The following is a 24,382-nucleotide window of genomic DNA, read 5'->3' as shown; positions in this document are numbered from 1 at the left end:
GTAAGGACCTAGATACCTTGTTGGGATCTTCGGTCCTGGCAGGATTTTTTTGCTTAAAAAGATTTTTAGATAGCTTTTTTTCTCCAGAGTTCCTGTGAGATCTTCAAGCAAGAAAGCTGAACTGGGCGACGGGCTGGGTGTTGAGATCCAGTGGTCACCCCAGTTCAGCCTACGAGCGCGTGCAGGCCATAGCTCCGCGCTGGGTCGGCCGCGACATAGTCCCACTGGACGGGGACTGACCCTGCGAGTTAAACGTCTCGCTGAAACGCCAAGGACCATGAGTCATGGCATCCGGATTGGTCGACAGCCCTCCCACCCCGGTGGAGAGGGGTACTGTCAGGAGTTGGCGCCCGCCTGGTTCCGGTATGGTGAGTAGTATGTTCCCCCTTTCCCTCTGACGGGTCTTGTGGTGAACGCGGGCCCTCGCTGTATGGTAAGGATGAGTTTTTCCCTCTATCCTATAAACATGGCACAGATCCCCCTATTTTGAGTGTGATTTTTGCGTGCAAAAAGCCAGGAGGCTTGGTTTGGGAGCTGACAATCTAATTGTAAAAATGTTTAAAAGATTGTAATCAGCGGCAGTACTGGAATCTTGCTATGATATAAAAAGTATCCTACCAGTCAGAAGCCAGGGATATGTAGACTGTCTCCCTAATCAGGTCTCCAGCAATAGCAGGCCTTCCGATGGCCCTACGGTCCGCCAGGGTTCGGTACCGCCAACTAGGCTAAATCCCCATGTAGAGAAGGTGTTGTGATCACGCCGCTATTGCGTGCAGCCGCCGCCATTGTTTTGCTGGATCGCACGAGGCCGCCATTTTGGCGTAGCCTCGTGTCTCCAGCATGGGGGCGGCCATGTTTGATGTGTCCCAAACACCTCGTGGAGCTTGGGGAGGCGCCGGAAGGCGTGCAGAGGGCGGAGCCGCCTCCTTTCTTCCCGGGCAGCCAGCCAAGAGACTTCCTGTCGGTTTCAGACAGGGCTGAGACAAGTGCAGTGGAAAACTCTGAGCATCAAGTGGTGAGCCTGGGGGTCGATCTCTCTCTCTCTCTCTCGCTCGATAGGGGTCCCTAAGCAGCTAACACTGAGGGGCTTTGTGGCGCTGGGGGGTCTAAAAAAAAAAAAAAAAAAAAAGTTTTATTTTTGGATTGAAATTTCCGGATAGTAACTGGAATTATCATGGACCCTGCCACACAAGCACCCCCACCTGTTTCCCTCGAGGGGACCACGGGACCCGCCGGTGCACAGAGTATAGACGCATTTACATCAGTTTTGGAGTCTTTGGTGGCTCGGGTGGAGACGGCCTGCCAGGGACGTGGGTCAAGAAAGCGACCCCCGCCTACCCCTATATCATCTGACACCTCTGACTCAGATTCAGAGATGGTCACTGCAGTTGCAGGTCCCTCTGCAAGGGCTGTTATCTCAGGTAAAGTTCCCTCAGACAGTGAGGAGGACGTTCATTCTTCCGCCATAATTCGGGAAGAAGCATTGGTGGACGCACTAGTTGTGGCGGTGCGGGAAACCGTAAGACTTGAGGTTTTACCGGCAGAGGCAACTGAAACAGAGATTCCCTTTGGTACTAACAAGCCCATCAAAACGGTGAAGGTTTTTCCTGTACCCAAGTGTTTTGATAATAAGATTAAGGTAGAATGGGAACATTCAAAGCGTACCTCTACTATTTCCAAGCGTATTGATAGACGTTATCCGTTTGAGGAATCCTTCATTAAGAAATGGACGGTACCACCGGTGGTGGACCCACCTATTTCCAGGCTGAATAAAGCCACGGTTATCCCAGTGGAGGACACTTCGTCCTTTAACCACTTGCCTACAGTGCACTTTCACCCCCTTCCTGCCCAGACCGATTTTCAGCTTTCAGCGCTCTCACAGTTTGACTGAGAATTACTAAGTCATGCAACACTGTACCCATACAAAAATTGTGTCCTTTTTTTCGCACAAATAGAGCTTTCTTTTGATGGTATTTGATCAATACTGGGTTTTTTATTTTTTGTGCTATAAATAAAAAAAGACTGAAAATATCGTGAAAAAACGCATTTTTCTTTGTTTCTGTCATAAAATTTTGCAAATTAGTCATTTTTCTTCACAAATTTTGGCCAAAATTTATACTGCTACTTATCTTTGGTAAAAAAAACCCAAATAAGTGTATATTATTTGGTCTTTGTGAAAGTTATAGAGTCCACAAGTTATGGTGCTATTCATTGAAAATTGATCACACTTGATCACACCTGATGTACTGAAGGCCTATCTCATTTCTTGAGACACTAAAAGGTCAGGAAAGTACAAATACCCCCCAAATGACCCCTTTTTGGAAAGTAGACATTCCAAGGTATTTAATAAGGGGCATGATGAGTTTTTTGAAGTTGTAATTTTTTCCCACAATGCTTTGCAAAATGAAGATTTATTTTTTTTTATTTATTTTTTTTTACAAATTGCCGTATTAACAGGTTATTTCTCTCACACAGCACATGTATACTTGCAACTACACCCCAAAACACATTCTACTACTCCGCCTGAGTATGGCAATACCACATGTGTGAGACTTTTTCACAGCCTGGCCACATACAGAGGCCTAACATCCGAGTAGCAGCGTCCGGCATTCTAGGAGCACAAATTACACATATAATTTCCTGACAACCTATCGCACTTTTGAAGGCCCTGGAGCACCAGGACAATGGAAACCCCCATAAAATGACCCCATTTTGGAAAGCAAACAGCCCAACGTATAATTTTTGAGGCATAATGAGTCTTTTGAATATGTCATTTTTTTCCACATGTTTTTGGAAAATGTGGAAAGAAAATTAAAACACATTTTTTTTACACAAAGCTGTCCATTTATGCAATATTTCTAACACATCGCATGTACATAGCAAAACTTGCACCCCAAAATACATTCTGCTATTCCTCCCGAGTATGGCGATACCACATGTGTAACACTTTTTCACAGCCTGGCCACATACATAGGCCTCACATCCAAGTAGCGCTTTACACAAAGTTGTCCATTTATCCACTTTAAGACTGGGCCTATTTTTGACACTTGGTGTTTACAAGCTAAAATAATTTTTTTTGCTAGAAAACTACTTTGAACCCCCAAACATTATATATTTTTTTTTAGCAGAGACCCTAGAGAATAAAATGGAGATCGTTGCAATATTTTTTATCACACCATATTTGCGCAGCAGTCTTCCAAATGCGATTATTTTGAAAAAAATTCACTTTTTTGAACTAAAAAATAAGAAAACAGTAAATTTAGCCCAATTTTTTCCATAATATGAAAGATAATGTTACGCAGAGTAATTAGATACCCAACATGTCATGCTTCAAAATTGCGCATGCTCACAGAATGGCGCCAAACATTGGTACTTAAAAATCCCCATAGGCAACATTTTAAAAATTTCTGCAGGTTACTAGCTTAGAGTTACAGAGGAGGTCTAGGGCTCAAATTATTGCACTCGCTCTAACGATCGCGGCGATACCTCACATGTATGGTTTGAACACCGTTTACATATGTGGGCGGGACTTGCGTATGCGTTTGCTTCTGCGCGCGAGCTAACGGGGACAGGGCGCTTTAATTTTTTATTTTTTTTTCCTATTTATTTTATTTATTATTTTTTTATTTTTACACAGTTTAAAAAAAAAAAATGTTTTGATCATTTTTATTCCTATTACAAGGAATGTAAACATCCCTTGTAATAGAAATAGGCATGACAGGTCCTCTTTATTGTGAGATCTGGGGTCAAAAAGACCTCACACCTCACAACTACACTAAAAAAGAAAAAAAAAAAATAAATTGTTGAAAGAGGGAAAAAAAAAAGCAAAAAAAAAAAGCGGCCCTTTAAACCGGTTGCTAGGCAACGTCTTTTGACGTAGCTCCGGTCCTCCAAGACCATAGAGTTGAGTGAGGGCCATCTTGCCCTCACTCGACTTCCTGTCTCTGAGGATCCGGGACCGGATAGTTTTCCCCGCTGCGGGCGGGTCCGGTAAGCTGGGAAAACGTCTGGGACGCGGCAGGAGGGGGGGGGGCACCTCTTTCCCTGCACCGTAAGGGTAATTCCGCAGCGAATCCGCCACTGGGACCACCCTTATCTGAAAGCCGACCGCCCGCCGTTTCAAAAAATACCGGGGTTATGGGGGCTATCTGCTGCCATAACCCCAGTATTTAGCTTTTAATGGCCGACGCATATAGTCGTTAGGCGGTCAGTAAGTGATTGCATGTATATGGCAAACAGGTGACGATGACTGACGGGGTGACAGGTGACGATGACTGATGGGGTGACAGGTGACGATGACTGATGGGGTGACAGGTGACGATGATTGATGAGGTGACAGATGACGATGATTGATGGGGTGACAGGTGACGATGATTGATGAGGTGACAGGTGATGATGATTGATGAGGTGACAGATGACGATGATTGATGGGGTGACAGATGACAGTCACTGACGGGGTGACATGTGACGATGATTGATGGGGTGACAAGTGACGATCACTGATGGGGTGTCAAGTGACGATGACTGATGGGGTGACAGATGACGATGACTGATGGGGTGACAGGTGACGGGCGATGGTCACTGATGGGTGACAGGTGACGGGCGATGGTGCACGGCGGTACTGATGGCAGTCTCTGGTGACCGGTGAACTTTAGGCTATGTTCACATGTGAGCGTAGCGATCACGGTCAGAATCACTGCGATTCTGACCGTGATCCAGAAATCATTGCAAATCGCGGGGCGCCTGTGCGTTGCCCGTGATTTGCAATAGCACCCCAAATGCTGTGCGATGTTGCTGCGATTTCCGCCTGCCGAATCGCGGTAACATCGCGCAAACAACGCATGACGCTCCAAAGAAACTCTTGTACCTTTTTTGGGCGTCATGCGATGTTTGCGCGATGTTACCGCGATTCGGCAGGCGGAAATGGCGGCAACATCGCACAGCGTTTGGGGTGCTATTGCAAAAAATGGGCAACGCACAGGCGTCCCGCGATTTGCAATGATTTCCGGATCGTGGGCAGAATCGCAGTGATTCTGCCTGCGATCGCTACGCTCACATGTGAACGTTATGGGTGTCAATTTCTGGGCACTGATGAGGTGACTGTTGGGTGACAGGTGACATTGGGGGGGGCTGAGGACTGTGTGGGGACATTTTTTAGTGTGATTTTACTTTGTTACATGTGTACAGAGCAGTAACTCACTATTTCTAGCTCTTCTCCCCTCATACTGGAAACTGTATGAGGAGAGAAGAGCTAGTAACACTGAGTTACTGCTCTTTGTTTACATTTTCTGATCGGCTGTGAATGGATTCACAGCCGATCACATAGTAAACAGTCACTGTCAGTGACTGTTTACTACCGCCGGTGACAGCTGTGTTCCTACGGAACACAGTGCCACCGACATGACCGCGCTGCGCGCTCCCGATCGCGCATGCGCGGTCATCTAGTGGGCGCCTTCATTGTGATCGGCTGTGTCATTGGAACACAGCCGATCACGTGGGAAACAGCCACGCCCATTGGCTGTTTCCCCCCTGCCGGTGACGGGGGGTGTCCCGGGGACACCCCGACACCGGCAGTGCAGGGCGGCGCGCACGCGATCGCGCGCCTGCCCTGCTTAAAGTGCCGCCGTCATATGACGGCGGCCCAGGATAATGGTCGCTCCGCTCCGCCGTCATATGACGGCGGGCGGGCGGCAAGCAGTTAAGGATCCAGTGGATCGAAAGGTGGAAGCGGAGTCCCGCACTATCTTCTCCCTGATAGGGTCAGCATTTAGACCAGTAATTGTTATTGGTCTAGTTTCCCAGACACTAACGGAATGGGCGAGACTGGTACGCCAAGACCTGAGGGGGAAAGATATCCCCCAGGGAACATCTGAATTAATGGAACAGATTATACAAGGACTACAGTTCGTCTGTGACGCAGCCTTGGATACTACTCCCCTATTAGGGCAAGCATCTATGTCAGCGGTAATCCTCAGACGTGTGCTGTGGTTAAAATGCTGGTCAGCAGACCTAGGTTCTAAAAAGACCTTGACGAATCTCCCCTTTCAGGGGAATCGCCTATTTGGTGCCACTCTAGATGAGATCATCAAGAATGCCACTGGGGGCAAGAGCACTTTCTTGCCACAAACGGCAAGAGCTAAAGGACCTCGTAACAAGCGAGGACCTTTCTTTACCGCCCATAAAGGGTTCGCACGCCCGGCTGGAACAAGCGGGAAAGGCAAGGCTTCTCCAGGCGGGTTCAAAAGGGGCTGGTCGGACAAACAAAAGACCGACTCAGCCAAACCCGAAGCAAAGAATTACACAGCCTGAAGGTGCGCCCCCACCCGGGTTGAGGGTGGGGGGACGTCTTCACCGGTATTCAGGGCATTAGATCGAGCATCGATCACTGTTACCGGTGCGATTCTTCCCTTCCAACATTTAAGTACTACAGGGAGTGGCAGTTACCGTTCCCTGAACAGATCTTTTTCTTTACCTTTTCCAAAGATTAGTCTCAGTTCCCCACAAGAAACGGATCCGGTTGAACAGACAGCCCGAGAAGCCTCTAGCCAGGTGACTTCGGTCCCGGAGGTTCAACCAGAAGAAATCACCGTTCCGGATAGGAATCAGGTGTCTGATAAATGTGTGGGAACAGAGAAGGAGCAGACTGATGATCGGGACCAGATAGCTCTAGGGCTGTCTGGGTCAGATCCAGTCAACGCCAGTGGTCCTAGAAATTCTAGGCTGGCCTCGTCTAGCCGGTCTGGCCGACTTGGACAGACTGGTCGCGGACGTTCCTTGGGAACTTCGTCTCAGGGAGTGTCTGCGGTCTCAAGGACCAATCTTCCATCATGCTTTACAGTCGCTGGTTTTAATGGCCTGGCCATTGAGACCCAGGTACTGAAGGACAGAGGGTTGTCAGCTTCAGTTATTCCTACCCTTATTAAAGCAAGGAAAGCGACTTCCAGCAAGGTTTATTATCGCACATGGAAGACTTATATCGCGTGGTGCGAATCTTTAGGGATTCCTCCACGTACCTATTCGGTGACCCGAATACTGGCCTTTCTGCAGAAAGGGGTTGAGCAGAAACTAGCCTTGAGTACCATCAAAGGTCAAGTTTCAGCATTAGCAATCTTCTTTCAGAAACCTTTAGCTACCAAGTCCTTGGTGCGAAATTTCATCCAGGGGGTGCGGCACCTGGCTCCACCAGTCCGCGCGCCCTTACCGCCCTGGGATCTTAATTTGGTTTTGACGGTTCTACAGCCTCCCTTTGAAAACATCAGGGAGATTCCCTTGCTTACTTTATGCCAGAAGGTGGCCTTCTTGGTGGCTATCACTTCTGCACGCAGGGTGTCAGAACTGGCTGCATTATCATGCCAGTCCCGATACTTAGTGATTCATAGGGATAAGGTAGTGCTTCATCCTAAGCCATTCTTTCTTCCTAAGGTGGTTTCAGATTTTCATCTGAATGAAGATATTGTACTACCTTCCTTGTGTCCTCAGCCCAATCATCATCGGGAACATGCGTTGCATTCCTTAGATGTGGTTCGGGCAATCAGGGTATACCTGAAGGCGACGGAATCGTTCCGTAAGACGGATTCACTTTTTGTGATCCCGGATGGCCCCAGAAAGGGGTTGCCTGCATCTGCCGCAACTATCGCCAAATGGATCAGACAGACGGTGGTACAGGCTTATTCTATTAAGGGTCGGAGTCTTCCGTTCCCTGTTAGGGCGCACTCCACTCGAGCGCTCAGTACTTCTTGGGCCTTCCGCCATCAGACGTCAGTGGTCCAGGTATGTAAGGCGGCCACCTGGTCGTCGGTACATACCTTTACAAAATTTTATAAGATTGATGTGATGGCATCGGCGGATGCCTCATTTGGCCGCAAAGTTTTGCAGGCCGCAATTTGAGGAGACCGGCGGTCTACCTCGAGGGTTTTTTTCTGTTGAAAAATTTTTTTTTTTTTTCTGTTGAGTCTCATCATTGAGGATGAGCATTGTAAACTTCTAGTTGGCAACGGTTGGGCCTTCTAGATTTGGATTTAATTTTCCATTTTCCCACCCCTCATTTGTGGTACTGCTTTGGGACGTCCCGAAGGTGCTGAATCACCGAGGACTACGTCTGTCAATGAGCGATAGAGAAAAACTGATTTTTGTAAGATCTTACCGTAAAATCCTTTTCTCTTAGCTCATTGACAGACGTAGTACCCGCCCCTCTGTTTTGGAGTTGGGTTGGGTTAAATTCTCTAAACACTGCTTTGTGACATAACTGATGTGCTGTAGCAGGGAGAGAGAGGATATACCCTCGGGGACTGCCCCTAGGGTGTGGCCAGAGCATTTATTATTTCCTGTCTAGTCCTACTCCTGTGGAGGCAGCATAACCCTAAGGTGCTGAATCACCGAGGACTACGTCTGTCAATGAGCTAAGAGAAAAAGGATTTTACGGTAAGATCTTACAAAAATCCGTTTTTCATATCTACACCTGGCCATGGCAGCAGAGAACACTGGCATATAATGGATCGGGTCTTCAGCCCAATATGACTACGACTCATTATTTTTAGGAAGGGAAAACCTCTCTTCTTTTTTTTTTTCAAATTCAATGTTTAATGAGAAGACAAAGGCATACAAGTCATCTAAGGCAGTGAATTGAAATACAGCCAAGTAACAAGAAAACAGCGTAACATGAGGCGTAAATCATATAAACATAGCCGTATGTGAGAAACGATAACATGCAAAGCACTAAGGTACGTCTCAGGACAGTAGGTTCCCAGACAGACCCACACTCCTACCGGCATCTGTCACATGGCCGGCACACCGGAGTGCGGGGAGCATCCGACGGGGTCACCAATCCGAGAGACCACAAGAGGTCGTAGTGTCATGCATGCCTTACAAGAACGGGGGTATTTTTCAAAAAAAAGAAAAAGAGAAAAATATGAAAAAGGAACAGGTAAAGGAAGTAAAGAGCAAAGAGCAGGAAGTGCTACGTTAGAAGGGGGGGACGACCGGGAGGAGGGGAGGGGGAGAGGGAAGACAGGTCAAACACATGAAAAAAGGACAAAAAAAGGGGGGGGGGCAGGGGGGCGATTAGGGGAGAAGGCCATCCAGTGTGAGCGGATCAGCTAAGCGACAAGGTCCCGGTATTCTGTGGTCGAGCTGAACTCGTGCCAATAAAACCAACGCTTGAGGAACCCTTCCCTAGTGCCCCGTTCGGCCGCCAACAGGTCTTCCATCTCATTAATAAACGCAACTTTATGCAACCACATCGCCACGGTAGGAGGGCGTGTTTGCTTCCACAGGAGAGGAATACAGCTCTTTGCTGCTGTCAGCAGTATCGGCAAGATCGACTTCCGATAAGACGCCCTTGGGAAGCTGTGATGGTGAAGAAGGAATAGGGCTGGTTGCAGAGTAAGGGTATGATCTGTGAACTTTTGGATAATACGGAGGACCTCTGACCAAAAAGATTGCAATTTTTTGCAAGACCAAAAGATGTGGAGGAGAGAGCCTACCTCCATACCACATCGCCAACAAAGATCCGAACAGTAAGGGAACATCTTGCGAAGTTTAACCGGGGTATAGTACCACCTGGTCAAGAGCTTATAGCCCATCTCCTGGTATTTAGAGCATGTGGAGGTTTTGAAGGTGAAGAAAAGGATACGTTCTACCTGATAGTCCGAAAGGGAAATGTCCAAATCACGCTCCCATCGAGAGATGTAGGGGGGCCTGGAAGACTGTCCAGGGGATGTCACGATACGATATAGCAGGGAAATAGCATGGCGCACCGGAGCATCCGATGTGCACAGCTCTTCAAACGGCGTGAGGCGTCTGGCAAAAGATTTCGCCGGCGGCAGCGATTGGAGAAAATGGGCAAGTTGTACCTTCTGCCAGAACGACAGGGTGGCAAACACGTCCCTCGATAGCGTCTGGCGAGACATCCAACAGTCCCCGCTGAGAAAATGTCTGGCCTGGTAGACCCCGTTGGCTTGCAGCCTACGGAATGCCGGGTCATGGAGGCCCGGGGAGAAATCCGGGTTTCCCACGATCGGGAGCAAGGGGGACGGCAAAGACGTTACCTCTCTTCTTTTGCATTCTTTTTAGGAATGCCCTTATTTAGGGTTAGACCCAAAAAAGTTTTACATTTGGAAACTGTGATATGTTTCCTTTTGAATGATCTGGAAAGGACCGAATCTGGGTTAGCAACGATAAATTGCTTGGCATATAAATTGCTTTGGTCCACAATGAAATGATACAAGTTTTCCATTAAAAAAAAAAATCAAGGGAATTCAAATTTTGCTATTTTTCTACCTGAAATCCGGGTTGGGCAGTAAATGGGAGAAGTATGGGTGCTGCAGAATCTGTAGGCTGCCAATCTGGTTTAGCAAGCACATCAGGCATCAGGAAGGACTCTATGGACCTGTGTTTGAATTCTTTGTGGCTGCAGGACACTACTAGCCACCACACCAGCTGCGACTGCACTTATCGGACTCTCCACATCACAAACTGTTACTGTGGTGCTGGTATGTATAAGACCAGGATGTACTAGGCCACTGGTGCTTGCCAGTTCACCAAAAGGTAGTGCCGCACTAGTACTAGCATACGTGAATCATCATGCAATTGTAGCACCTCCGCAACCCGGGCACCGGGATTGGGTACGCCTGACCTTAGCAGGGACATCTATTCTGATTCGTACAGTAAGGACTCCCCATCATAGTCATCTAACATGCTCAGAATCCTGCAGGCCTCTTCACTAGGGTAGCTTTCGTTAGATGTTTTGGTCAATAAGTTTGCTTTTACTCACAGTAGCGGTAATCTCTTCTCTCTGCAATTGAAAAGGGCTCCACGAGAGAGATGTCATTTCCTGTGCCTATGTTTTGTATACAAAGATGCATGCAAGTCTGTGATTTGCCAGAACCAATCAGCAGGTCCAGGCTAAAAAAAAAATCATTGGCCTGGACCTGGTAAGTGCTGGATCTAATCACAGGCTCGGGAACACTTAAGGAGCACACATCACGTATGTATGTGTATATGTATGTATATATATGTGTGTGTGTGTGTGTGTGTGTGTGTGTGTGTGTGTGTGTGTGTGTGTATATATATATATATATATATATATATATATATATATATATAGTGCATGATTTTTTGTATACGGCTATGAGAATTTTTTACAATCCAGTGATATGTTTTAATAAATAATAGAAGCAAAGAGCACTATGGTTTTCTTTTATTTTTATGGTTTTATATATGAACAATTGAGACCCTAAGAGGAGGTCAACTTTGAGTTTCCCTGTGGATAAACATCGCTGTGGCAAACTTGTATACGTCTCCATGAGTGATGGGGACTCTGTAGTGGGGTCATTATTCGGAGGCTGCACATGAAAGGTTGAGGAGGCCAATTCACAGATATCCTGTGGAGGACTACCCCTGAGGCTCCCTGTGGGATATCATAACAGCCAAGGGTGACCCTGTAGTGGGGTCATCTGGAGGTAAGGAGGCATTTCAGCTGAGGGTGGCGGTCACCGAAGTCACTGGATTTTTCTATTACTGTTTTGAACTGTCACTTGAAGATAGACAGTGGTGGATTATATGCACTGCATTTTTTGAGTTGTGTAGAATATGGATTATAGAGTTTTAGTATTATTGCGTTACACTAAGTATGGTATATGGTGTTTAAATATTTAAGCGGTATAGGTGGATACACTCGGATAGGTGTGGGCAGCAATTATCAAATAGCCTTGGATAAGGCTATCACTAATTTTGTGTTTACTTTACATGATTACACATAATTTTTCTTTTTGTATTGCGCTGATTGTACAGTATATTGTTTCACATTGCTGTTCTATTGCATTTGACCTTAGACATACTTGTGCTTTGTTTTTGCAGGGACCAAAGAGCAGAAGCAGCTTGTGATTGGTGGTGAAGCTTGTTTATGGGGTGAATTTGTGGACGCTACAAACCTCATACCACGACTATGGTATGTTTGTTGGTTACATTTTGTTGTTTAGAATTCATGAATCTACACATTTTCCAGTGTTTAAAGGGTTTATTCACACCAGACAAGGAAAAGGTGAACAGACATGCATCAAATGTGATCCCCATCTTCTGCCACCCTCTCAATGGCTACAAACAGTCCACCACTGTGAAACATCACTATGCAGCACCGGAGACACTGTAACAGCATAATGCTCGTTGGCCAGCACTGGCCACATGAACGCACTGAAAATCCAAATCTGCTTTGGTGGAAAAAAAAATCCTTTTTCTCTTTCGTTCATTGACAGACACAGCTTTATATCTTCTTTGACAGATGGGTTATGCTGCTCTTTTTTCCTTTTGTCTGTTCCTGTGAGAACTACTATCAACTGCAGCGGAGCACGTGCAGGCTTTAGCGCCGCTCTAGGTCCGCTACTACATAGCCCCACTGGACAGGGGCTGGCCTGCGAGTGCAACACCTCGCGAGAACGCATACAACCTGGTCGCGGCCTGAATCGTAGCCTACCTCTGGCTGCTGCAGCACCCCCCCCCCTTTCCAAGATGGAGAGGTGTTCATCCCAGAGTGGTGCCAGCCCAGTCCCAAAGGTGTGGTGAGTAGTGCCCTCCTCTCCCTCGGGAAAAGTCGGGGTAGATGCGGGTCCCTCCCAGGGTCGATAGGTCCTTCCTACCTAGAAGCAACCCCCCCCTTGATCACTAACGTACCTCTAGCACACACCCACCTTCCTGTTCCCTTTTTAGGGATAAGGAGAAATGTCATTTTTTTTATTTACAAAATTCTCTGTGTGGTGTGGGTAAACTGTCGCTGGAGGGGAGGAGTGAGCGCGCTTTGGCTGTTTGTGGGGTTTTTCGTACCCCGGGGGAGGGGTCCTGTGTAGGCCCCCCTTGCTGCTGTCAGTATGTTTTTGGTGGCTCCGATTTGTTATACTGGCAGCCATTTTCTTGAAGCCTGGGGGGGATCGGTGTTCGGCGGGGGGGCCTCTAGTGTCAGCTCGGCCATTTCCTCTTCCTCTGGATCGGTGTGCTGCAGGCTGTTGGCGCTTTTTTTTTTCTCTCTACCTCTCCCTGCTGAGTCGTTTGGTGGAGAGTCCTGGGACGGTATATCTCCCTGTTCTCTGCTCATTCTGCGCTGCTGGAACCTGTAGTACCACTGGTGACAACGATGGGGGTGCTTTTACAGCGTGCCCTAAAATTCTATATTTTTATGAACGGTCCCCAGGGTGTCATGGAGCCCCTAGAACACGTGTCACCACCAGACCCACTCTCAGAAGCTGCAGGACCCTCTGGCGGTCCTGCAGTCTTTGGTGTCAAAAGTGGACATGGTTCTCCAAAAGAGACCTAGTAAAAAGTGCCCCCCACCTTCACCTGGTTCCTCTGCTTCCTCAGATTCTGAGGATCATTTGGTCGCCGCGGACACGAGTCACCCCACGGGGTCGGCGTCCACTCACTTCGAGTGCGCCGACAGTGAGGATGATTCCTCTTCCACTACTTCTGTGCAAGAAAAGGCGCTTGTGGAGGCACTGATTGTATCAGTGTGGGAAACTTTAAAAATAGAGAACACAGCTGAAGCTGCGCCGGTGCAATTTGGAACCTGCAGACCATCCAAGGTGACTAAGGTGTTTCCCTTTCCTGCCTATTTCAAAGAGATTGTCGTAGTCAGTGGGAGTCCCTCTTAAAGAAAAGGACAGTGCCACGGGTGGTGGACTCTCAGGTTTCTAGGTTAAATACTAGGTTGCTACCAGTGGAGGACGCCCTGTACCCGCCCCCGTCTGTTGAAAGACAGTTAGTGGAGACACTAACTGGGAGAGTATATGTGATCAGTACAGGGCCAATCAGCACTGTCCAGGCAGAGGAGGGTCAGGGGTCCCATCCTGATAGAACAGCCAGTGCAATATAAAAACTCCTCCTACAAGCTTTAACCAGGCACTGATAGAAGTCACAAAACTTCTATATACTGCTGATGAGAAAAGGTATTTAGCAGTTTATATTTACTAAAATAGTTGCTTTTTCATGTTCTGTGTACTGTGGAATGCCAGATATAGTGAATGCGGGCTCCTGGGTTTAGTAACACTTTTTAATGATAAGCAGTATGACATAGCCTCCTTTGCTCGGATAGTCCCGTTACTTCAGGCATACAAACATCCAATAAAAGAGAAAAAAACATATGATTTTAGGATAAAAGGAATCCATACCAATGACTGATCCCTTTTTATTGGATAGATTAAATAAAATCGCTTGTTTTATTTGAGACATCATGGTGCCAATTTTTTTTTTCTCTTTGATTGGACCTTTAAATAGTGTAGTTAGGTTAACATAGCAGAATGGTAAATTCCTGTTTTGTCATGCTATAGAAACAGAATTAAATCTCCTCTTCTCTCCTCTCACACAGGCCTAGAGCAAGTGCGGTTGCAGAAAGACTTTGGAGCAGTGCAAAAGTGACCTCCGTGGAAGATGCTTATAACAGGCTGGCTCTACACAGGTGTCGTATGGTCGGGTAAGTCCTTCAAGAAAATGCGTCAAGGGAAAGTGTGCTGTCCTGATTTTAATGCTCTAAATAATTTGTTAAACCATCATACTATGGTGTGACTCCACATTCACACCATAAAATAAGGCTGACCATTGCATTGACTAATCTGATTTTTTTTTTTTTTTTTCAAGCGGGACTGTGACATTGGGACGGACCAGTGGCACCAATACAATGATCAGTGCTTAGAAAAAAAAAAAAATGCATTGTCACTGTGTGAATGACACTGGCAGGGAAGAGGTTAACACCAGGGGTGATCAAGGGGTTAAGTGTTCTCCTAGGGAGTGCTTTCCAACGGTGGATACACTGGACAAAAAGAGAGATCTGTGTTTCAGCTTACACAAGATCTTTTACTCCCTGACAGAACAGCGACCTGCCTTTTTTACATAGGCAGACCACCAATCTGCCTTTTCTCCGAACGATCGGCGAGTCCCGGCGGCCATCACGGCCGACGGATCCGCTGACTGGCTCCCGCTGTGTCCAATCACAGGAGTGGCGCTTTGGCGGGGCATACGTAAAATCACATACATGCACATGGTTTTGCGCAGTTGGGCGGCAGGCCTTCTGGAAATGGTTAAAGGATTTAGAGAGATTTACAAGTCAGACCACCCCTAATAATATTTTATATTTTAGGGAGATATTGGCCTGAATTACACATTGCTTTTTTTTTTTTTTCCTCCCAGGTCCCTCTTATATTTACTTTGACCTGATTTATCCACATAATTGATCTATGGTTTGAACACTTCTACTTAAAGTGTTTGTTACTCCAACATTTCATATTCCTGATATGTGCCTGCTGTACCATGTACTTGTTGTATAAGAAAACGGAATTTTTGTAAAATCTTACCTGTAAAATTCCTTTCTCTGAGTCCTCCGACAGTCGCCGCCTCTTCATATTCGTCACATATGGGGGTATTAGACTTTGCTCCGAAGGAGTAGCTAGGCAACAGAATATGTTAACAATAAAGCTTTAACATATCCCACCCTCAAGGGGTGGTCCCCTCAGTCAATACCCTCCTACTTCCTGCAACCATATCTCAGTTTTAGTGGAATAGCAGTAGAGTATACATCCAAACCCCAAAAGAGGGGCGGGGGCGGCGACTGTCGGAGGACTCAGAGAAAGGAATTTTACAGGTAAGATTTTACAAAAATTCCGTTTTCTCTTACGTCCTCCGACAGTCGCCGCCTCTTCATATTCGTCACATATGGGGACGTCCCAAAGCAGTGCAAACATGAGGGGTGGGAAACGCATCCGCGCCGAAAGGCAACGCAGTCTCCACATCAAAGAAAGGAACCTTACCAAAGGAAGGAAACCAGCTGGGCAACAGCAAAATTAAGTGCTCAACAGGAGCAACAACCCAGGAAAAGACAAAAAAATCAGGGGATACAAAAAGCTATCCCAACAGCCAGGAGTCCCCAACAAGGGACCCTATGGAACAGCCGCACTAAGAACCTCGCGGCCAAAGGAAGCATCCGCCGATGCCTGAACATCTACTTTGTAGAATTTTGTGAAAGTGTGCACGGTCGACCAAGTCGCCGCCTTACACACCTGGGCTACAGAAGCCCCATGACGACAGGCCCAAGACGTACTCAAAGATCTAGTAGAGTGCGCCTTCACAGGTACAGGAGGAACCTTCCCCTGCAAAGCATAGGCCTGTTCAATGGTCTTCCTGATCCATTTGGCGATGGTAGAGGCCGAAGCCGCCATGCCCTTCCGAGGACCCTCTGGAAGAACAAACAAGGAGTCCGTCTTACGAAAAGACTCAGTCGATTTAAGATAAACTCTTATCGCCCGAACAACATCCAGAGCGTGCAATCTCACCTCCTTAGGATGCTTAGGCTTCGTGCACAATGAAGGCAAAACAATATCCTCGTTAAGATGGAATTCCGAAACTCGTTTCGGCAGAAAAGAAGGATTAGGTCGCAAGACCACCTTGTCCAAATGAACAACCAGGTACGGAGACTTGCAGGACAAAGCCGCCAGTTCCGACACCCTGCGAGCCGAAGTGATCGCCACCAAAAAGGCGACCTTTTTGGACAACATAGACAACGAGATCTCCCTGATCTGTTCAAAAGGATCACGTTGTAACACAGATAGAACGAGATTCAAGTCCCAAGGGGGCAAAGGATCCCTCCTAGGAGGAACCAGATGCCGTACACCCTGAATAAAAGTGCCAACCAAGGAGTTGGAAGCCACGGGACGTTGAAACAGAACGGCCAGCGCAGACACCTGACCCTTTATCGTAGCCAGCGCCAAACGCTGATCGACACCCGTCTGAAGGAAAGACAGCACACGGGAAACCGAGTACGTGCGGGGTGAAAACCCCCTGGACTCACACCAGGCAAAATAGGCCTTCCAAGTACGGTAATAAACCTTCCCCGAGGAAGACTTCCTCGCGTTGATCAAAGTATGAACGACCTCTGGAGAGAGACCCTTCTCCTTCAGGACCTCGGTCTCAACAGCCAGGCCGTCAAAGCCAGCGACTGTAAAGCAGGATGGTAAATCGGTCCTTGAGACAGTAGATCGTCTCGAAGAGGCAGACGCCAAGGGGCGTCGACCGCCAGATTCACGAGGTCTGCGTACCAGGACCGGCGAGGCCAGTCCGGTGCCACAAGAATCACCGTGCTGCGTTCCGAGTGTAACCTGCGAAGGAACCTGGACAGCAACTGAATCGGTGGAAACGCGTACATCAGCCTGTACTGATGCCACGGGGCCACTAACGCGTCCGACGCGTCTGCCCGAGGGTCGCGCGTCCTTGCCACGAACCTCTTCACCTTGTAATTGAGGCGAGACGCGAACAGGTCCACATCTGGAAGACCCCACTTCGCGCACAACATCTGGAAGACAGCCGGGTGGAGAGACCATTCCCCCTGATCCAGGGTCTGGCGACTCAGATAGTCCGCCTGCCAGTTCTCCACTCCCGGAATGTGAACCGCCGTTATCGCCGGGACATGAGTCTCGGCCCAAGACAGAATGTCGGCCACTTCTCGAGCCGCTCGGGCACTCCTGGTGCCCCCTTGGTGGTTGATGTAGGCCACCGCCGTGGCATTGTCCGTCTGCACCCGAACCGGGCAGCCCTGCAGCCGGACCGTCCAGCGATGAAGGCAGAGCCTTATCGCCCGCAATTCCAGAATGTTGATCGGGAGGGAAGACTCTCCCTCCGACCAAGTTCCCTGGGCGGACAGAACGCCCAGAACACCACCCCAGCCCGACAGGCTGGCATCCGTGGTGATAACCGTCCACGAGATCGGACGAAAAGACTTGCCCCCGGACACCAACGGGGACTGGAGCCACCACAGAAGGTTTTCCCTGGTGCGATGACTCAACGAGATCTGAAGATCCAGAGATTGAGGTCGCCCGTCCCAACTGGACAGGATCTCCGCTTGGAGACCCCGCGTGTGAAACTGCGCGAAAGGAATCGCCTCGAAGGCCGAGACCATCAATCCCAGATATCTCATACACGTCCGCAGAGACGAGCGTGGAACGTCCCTGAGGGACCTGACTTCCTCCTGAAGAGTCCTGAGTTTGTCTTCCGGCAGGAAGACCTTCGCCTGCACCGAGTCCAGTATCATTCCCAGATAGGGGAGACGAACCGACGGACTCAGTGTCGACTTTGGAACATTTATCGTCCAACCAAACTCCTGCAGAGTTTGCATTGTGACAGACAGGTCCTCCTCCAGACCCTGTCTGGTCGCAGACCGAACCAGAATGTCGTCCAGATACCCCAGGACAGAAATGCCCTGGGCCCTCAACAATGCCAGAACCGGTGCAAGCACCTTGGTGAAGACCCGCGGAGCCGAGGCGAGACCGAAGGGCAACGCCACGAACTGATAGTGATCCTCCGCAATGGCAAATCGAAGGTATCTCTGATGACCCTCGAAAATGGGGATGTGAAGGTACGCATCCTTCAAATCGATGGAGGCCATGAATTCTCCCGGAACCAGGGCAGCCACCACCGAGCGCAGGGATTCCATGCGGAACTTGCGAACCCGCACAGAGCGGTTCAGAGCCTTCAAGTCCAGAATCGGACGAACCTTGCCCTCCTTCGTGGGCACGGTGAACAGATTGGAATAAAACCCCCGAAATCTGTCCCGATGAGGCACCGGAACCACCACTCCCTGAGCCCTCAGGTCCCGCACCGCCAGGTGCAGATCCCGCAGGCGCTCTGGAGACAGTTGAAGATTTGAGGGAAAAAATCTGCTCTCCGGCCGAGAGAGAAACTCGATCTTGTAACCAGATCGAACGATTTCCAGAACCCATCTGTCCCGCACACGGGCCAACCAGGGCTGAAGAAAACCGAGCAAGCGTCCCCCCACCCCAAAACTGGGTGAGGGCGCCCCTTCAGGCCGAACTGTTATGGGCTGCAGGTCCGGATTGGCCGGACTTCTGTTTCCCAGACCAGGGCTTCTTCTGAGAGCCTTGGCCTTTGAACGGTTTGCCCTTGTAGTGCGGCCGAAAGGCACGAAAGGACCCCTGAGAGGGCCGAAAATTAGCATGCTTCTTCCCAGAAGCCCCCTTAGCCTTGGGGAAATGGGGCAAGAGAGTGCTCTTACCCCCAGTGATCCCCTTAATCAACACATCCAGGGGCTCCCCAAAAAGGCGAGACCCATCATAAGGCAGATTGGCTAAGGTCTTACGGGAAGATTGGTCCACCGACCAACATTTCAACCAAACCAGGCGGCGAGACAACACCGCCACGCTGTGCACACGTGCAGCCAACGGAATCAAGTCCAGGTCCGCATCACACAGATACATGACACCCTGGTGGATCTGATCCACCATGTCCAGGGTCGCCGGCGAGGCCGAATCGGCCACTAGGACGCGCCTAAGCATCTGCGTCCAACTTGCGATCGCCTGGGCCGCCATGAGAGACGCAAACAGAGCCTTAAGCATAGAACCCGTAACGGAGTAAGTATGACGGGAAAGAGACTCCAGTCTCCTATCCGTGGCATCACGGAAAACAGGGGAACCCTCTGCAGGAATCGCAGTGGCTTTGTTCAAAACCGCAATAGCATGATCCACTGGTGGAGGCACACACCACCGTTCATCAGCGGCAGGTGAGAAAGGATAACGCAGCTTGAACCTACTTGGTACCGCAAAAGGCTTGAGCAGATCGCGCCATTGATCCTTAACAGCGCGCTGAAAATCAGCATTGCAGGGAAAAACCTGCGGCGTCCTGCGTTTCCTCTGCGTCCCATAAGCCGCCAAGGCAGCGGGGGGACACACTTCATCCTGCAAACGCAGTGTTTGCTTAATGGAAGCAATCAACTCATCCATGATTGCAAGCTCTTCAGGCGAGCCAGGGGGAGAATTATCAACCCCCTCAACTTCAGCCTCTACCTCAGACCCCACTAGATCAAGAGAGGAGCGGGACCCCGATAGGGGGGTCCCTGCCAGAACAGCCCCATCACCTTCACCCTCAGAATCAGAGGACAGAGCAACTCTGGGCCGTTTAGTAGATTGAGCAGCCACCAGCATTTGCACCTGTGCAGCAAGGCCAGCCACAATAGTGGCTAAATCCCCCCCTGGGGGGGAAACAGCGGTCCCCTGGCTTTCCACCAATACTGTGGGAAACTTGCCCTCCTGAGAATCCATTGCCCCTGTAAGCCAGACAACCAAGGGTTAACTGCCCCCTTTCAGCAAGCGCGGCAAGCGCAGCCCACCGCACCACACTCAGGCACAATGAGACCCCCACAGGGAATTCACAGACTGAATACAGGCAATGGAACACAGGAATGGAAGGATAAAACCTGAGAAGACTCCGCTGCTGCTGCTGCCTCGATCGGTGCTTCCAGGAGAGAGGAAGTGATGCTGCCAGGGCGCTCTATGTAAGCCTATGGAGGCTACAAGAAAATGGCCGCCGTGCATGTAAACCATGCGGCCGGAGCGGGCGCCGGTAAAATGGCGTCGTTTGGCGCCGAAATCGCCGCTCCACAGTGCATAAAAACACACACAATTATATCCCATTATATGGATACCTGTTAGATCGCCGCAGCGATCGCTGTATATGCCCCAACATGCCATTAAAACATGCCCCACAGCACACAGCTCCTCACACTGCCCAGCCTGACACACTCAGTGTCATACAGCTCCCCCCCCCCCCTTGCAGCCCACAGCATGCAGCCGAGAGATAGGGAGACAAGCAGTGTGAATAAAGGCAGGTTACACAGTCCCAGACTGAGACCCCCCCCAGACAGACAGGTCCCCACATAGATACACTTACCTCACATGGCGTGGGGAACCCGCACAGGCGAACAAGCCGCTGCACATGAGGCAGGGAGAGTCGCAATTCAAGACGCACACAATGGCGGTTAAGAAACCGCACAGCGTCCGGTGAGGTAGCCACCTCACCAATCATCCCTGCACCGAACAGGGATGGGTCGTTCACTGTGCCAGGAGCGTTACCTGGCTGAACGCTCGATGGCAGACTGGGAAGCCACTGACCCACGACCTGCGATCAGGGGGATCAGCCCGAGACCCAGTCCGCATGATTCTCTTCGTCCGAAGAACTAACTAATGCTGACAAAAATAACAGCTAAGTAAAGGTAGAGAGAAAACTCAAACAAAATATTAAAAAGAAGAAAGAGTCTGGGACAAAAAGTCCCAGCACAGAGAGAGCCAGCCACTCCTGACAAGCTAGACATTAAAACTGAGATATGGTTGCAGGAAGTAGGAGGGTATTGACTGAGGGGACCACCCCTTGAGGGTGGGATATGTTAAAGCTTTATTGTTAACATATTCTGTTGCCTAGCTACTCCTTCGGAGCAAAGTCTAATACCCCCATATGTGACGAATATGAAGAGGCGGCGACTGTCGGAGGACGTAAGAGAAAGTATCCTGTTCTTTGTATTGCTTCATTTGTGTAAAATCCCTGGTTCCTGCCAGTCCCTCTGCTTTCCTATTAGAAACTGGCCACACTAACCACACTGACCACACTAAGCGGGAGAATACACTGTGCTCCGTTCTCTAGCTATTCTTGGAAATCCAGGCTGCTCTCCTCCAATCAGGCTTGTCCTAACATGCCTCCGGTGCACAGCTATTTACTGGGAAGCTCAGTGTAATGCTGCTTCTCCTTCCCCCAGCTCATATTCAGCTGAGAACAGAGGGAATGTGATCACTTTTTATAAAAGGGGAAAAAAAGGTACAGTAAACCCCCCTCCATTGCGGGGGTTACGTTCCGGACCCAGCCGCGAAAAGTGAAATTCCGCGAAATAGAAAAACCCTATTAAAATGCAGTGTAGGCATGATTTTTTTACTGTCACTGTACGTGTAGAAGCATTTTAAGGTCTTTAAACACACTTTTAAAACAATAGAAACTCATTTAAACACATAAAAGATACTTAGAGACAGAGCAAGAGCTATGAAAAACACAAAAATCTTTCATTTTTAATGATTTAATAGTAAAATAACATTACAAAAAAAAACGCGAATTACCGGGACCGCAAAAACTGAACCGTGATGTAGCGGGGGATTACTGTATACATTTTTTTTTTAAATATCTATACAAAAATATTTTGCTTTTTATTTTGATTTTCAACTGAATGGGTTGTTTTAGAACAGTGGTTCTCAACTCCAATCCTCAGGACTCCCTAACAGGTCATATTTAAAGTATTACCTTGGGGAGATGCAGACTAGAATACTGCAATCACTGAGCAGCAAATTATATCACCTGTGATGTATTTCAGTTATCTTGCAAACCTGGCCTGTTAGTGGGTCCTGAGGACCGGAGTTCAGGACCACTGTTTTAGATTGGAAAACAATAGTACCATATTAAATGGAGCTGACTAGGAAGCTCCTTGTTTCTTGAGTCCCAGAGCTGCTGTTACATGTACTATACATTTTTAAGGCCCATTTACACTAAAATGGTCTGTTGCAGTGCATTAATGCATCTGCATTAACACAGGGTATGGCAAGCATTCATGTGTATTGCGTTAAGCCATTCCATGCATTATGAATAGGCTGCCAATGCTACACCAGAGCAGATGAGAAAACGCACATTTTTCAAATGCAGCTCACCACCTATCCTAAAGCATCGTACACACGCACCGATTGTTGGCCGACCGATCGGCCGTCTTTTGTCCAGTGTTGTTGTGTTGGTTGAAATGTGCTCTAGACTTGCACTGGACTTTTGTTGGCCGACAGAAACCAACTTCAGAAGTGATGTCATGTGATGGTTGACTTTCCCTGTGTTTTTTCTTCTCTGAGCATGCCCAGTCTTGCTCATCTGATTTTTGTCTGCCGAAATCTGTACTGACTGACGAACAATCGGCCGTTCTGGTGACGGGCAACAAAAATTTTATAGCATGCACAACAGATTTTGTTCGGCCGAAAAGTCGCAGTCGGTTGTCGGAAGCATCATACTAATAAGCCAACAATCGGACGTTGGCCGAAAATTTACGGCCATCAATCGGTGCGTGTGTACGAGGCTTTACACACACACACATGTATTTTAGCACTCGTTGACACAACACAGAAGTGTGAATGGGCCCTCAGAGAACAGTCTGAGCATTTTGAAGATACAGCTGCCTAAAAAAAACTTTTGATCTGCAGTGAAGCACTCTTAAAGCAGATGTGATACTAGAAGTCATGTCTAACTTGGGAAACTCCCCCTGATTTGTAATTGCAGGTTGGTCTAGATGTTTGCATGAAAAATGTTTTACCTTTTTTAAGCCCAAGATGCTAGAGCACTGTGATATGCAGAGATCAATCACTCCATGTGGTTCAGAGCGTGGTTCTACAGCTTCTTCAATTTTGGGCTCATCCCTATGATTGGCACCCTTACCAGCTTCCAAATTAGGCTTACTTTGAAATTCCAAGCTTTGTGACCTCACACATCGGGATTTCCTGTAGCTCCAGCGGTCATCTTGGTGCAGGGCAGAGCTTATTCATTAAGTGTCTTGCCTCCCTCAGCAGAAAAAGATCATTGCAATAGTGGTCTATTGATTGCTGATAACATGGAACTGTAGAATTTTATTATAAATATTCTGTTGTCACAAGGTGGTTGGATCAGGTGCTCACTTATCTGATACTGACCCCATACAGAAAAGTGTAAACCTGCCTTACACAGGAACACAAACATGGACGGCATTCAGACTTGCAGGGATGCTTATTAAAGGTAATAGAATTTGCTGTTACCTCAACATACACAGCCTGAACTTTCTCAGCCTGTGAGATCTGCTCTGAAAGAATACAAGTAAATACAAGTCGGGCTATTTCTGAGAATTAAAGCTGCACTGTTATAACCGTTCAGGAGTGCAGATTTATAATTTTACATATTCCTGTTAGTTTCTCTTTTACGATTTGGGTTGTAGATGTGAATCCACAGCACATTGTGTTCAGGTCATGGGCCATGCATGTCTCTTCTGTAAACATTCAATAAAGAAAACAATGGTAATAGTATACAGCACATGGCAACAAAGCAGAACTAGATTTTCTGGCATCTGAAATATTGCATAAGAGCAGACACTGTTCATGTATAGATATAAAATATATTATGAACATTACCAAGCAGCCTCTATACAGGCTCAGATTGTGATTTTTCTTCTCTTTCCAGACGTGGAATAGGAGCAGAGCCGCTCTATATCGGATTCTGTGAAAAGGAAATTAACTACTAGACAATTTTACCAGCGTTATGACTCAAGAATCAGGACAGCTGGGCCAAAATGCACTGACAGGTCAACGTGATTTTTATTTTATATTTTTTTCCTGTAAAGATTGAAAACTGTGATTCTAAGAATGTTTTTTCTTTGTTCTTAAGATGAATGTTATGATTACATTTTATTAAAAATAAATCTTTATAGTAGCTTTGCGTGTGTTTTTTTTTTTTTTTGGCTATCAATAGTTATGTAGTTTATTTGCTGTGACATTGGGCTCCAGTCACTAAAGCGGATTCCATA

The 24,382-nt window shown here is 48.0% G+C and overlaps 1 protein-coding gene across 1 annotated transcript in view; it reads left to right on the top strand.

The window, feature by feature from the left end:
• Positions 1 to 24,155, top strand: part of LOC309555456 (beta-hexosaminidase subunit beta-like) — a 119,126-nt gene extending 94,971 nt beyond the window's left edge. Inside the window, exons 12-14 of the mRNA XM_082257481.1 lie at positions 11,857 to 11,947; positions 14,351 to 14,455; positions 24,040 to 24,155. Coding sequence (XP_082113607.1) covers positions 11,857 to 11,947; positions 14,351 to 14,455; positions 24,040 to 24,100 — 257 coding nt within the window. The 3' untranslated portion in view covers positions 24,101 to 24,155. The remainder of the gene's footprint in view (positions 1 to 11,856; positions 11,948 to 14,350; positions 14,456 to 24,039) is intronic.
• The last annotated feature ends 227 nt before the right edge of the window (positions 24,156 to 24,382 follow it).

This window comes from Pelophylax lessonae (genome assembly GCF_965119305.1).
Source record: "Pelophylax lessonae genome assembly, chromosome: 1".
Classification (NCBI taxonomy): Eukaryota; Metazoa; Chordata; class Amphibia; order Anura; family Ranidae; genus Pelophylax; species Pelophylax lessonae.
The sequence above is the reverse complement of the archived record's forward strand: the minus strand, read 5'-3'. Positions and strand labels throughout refer to the sequence as shown.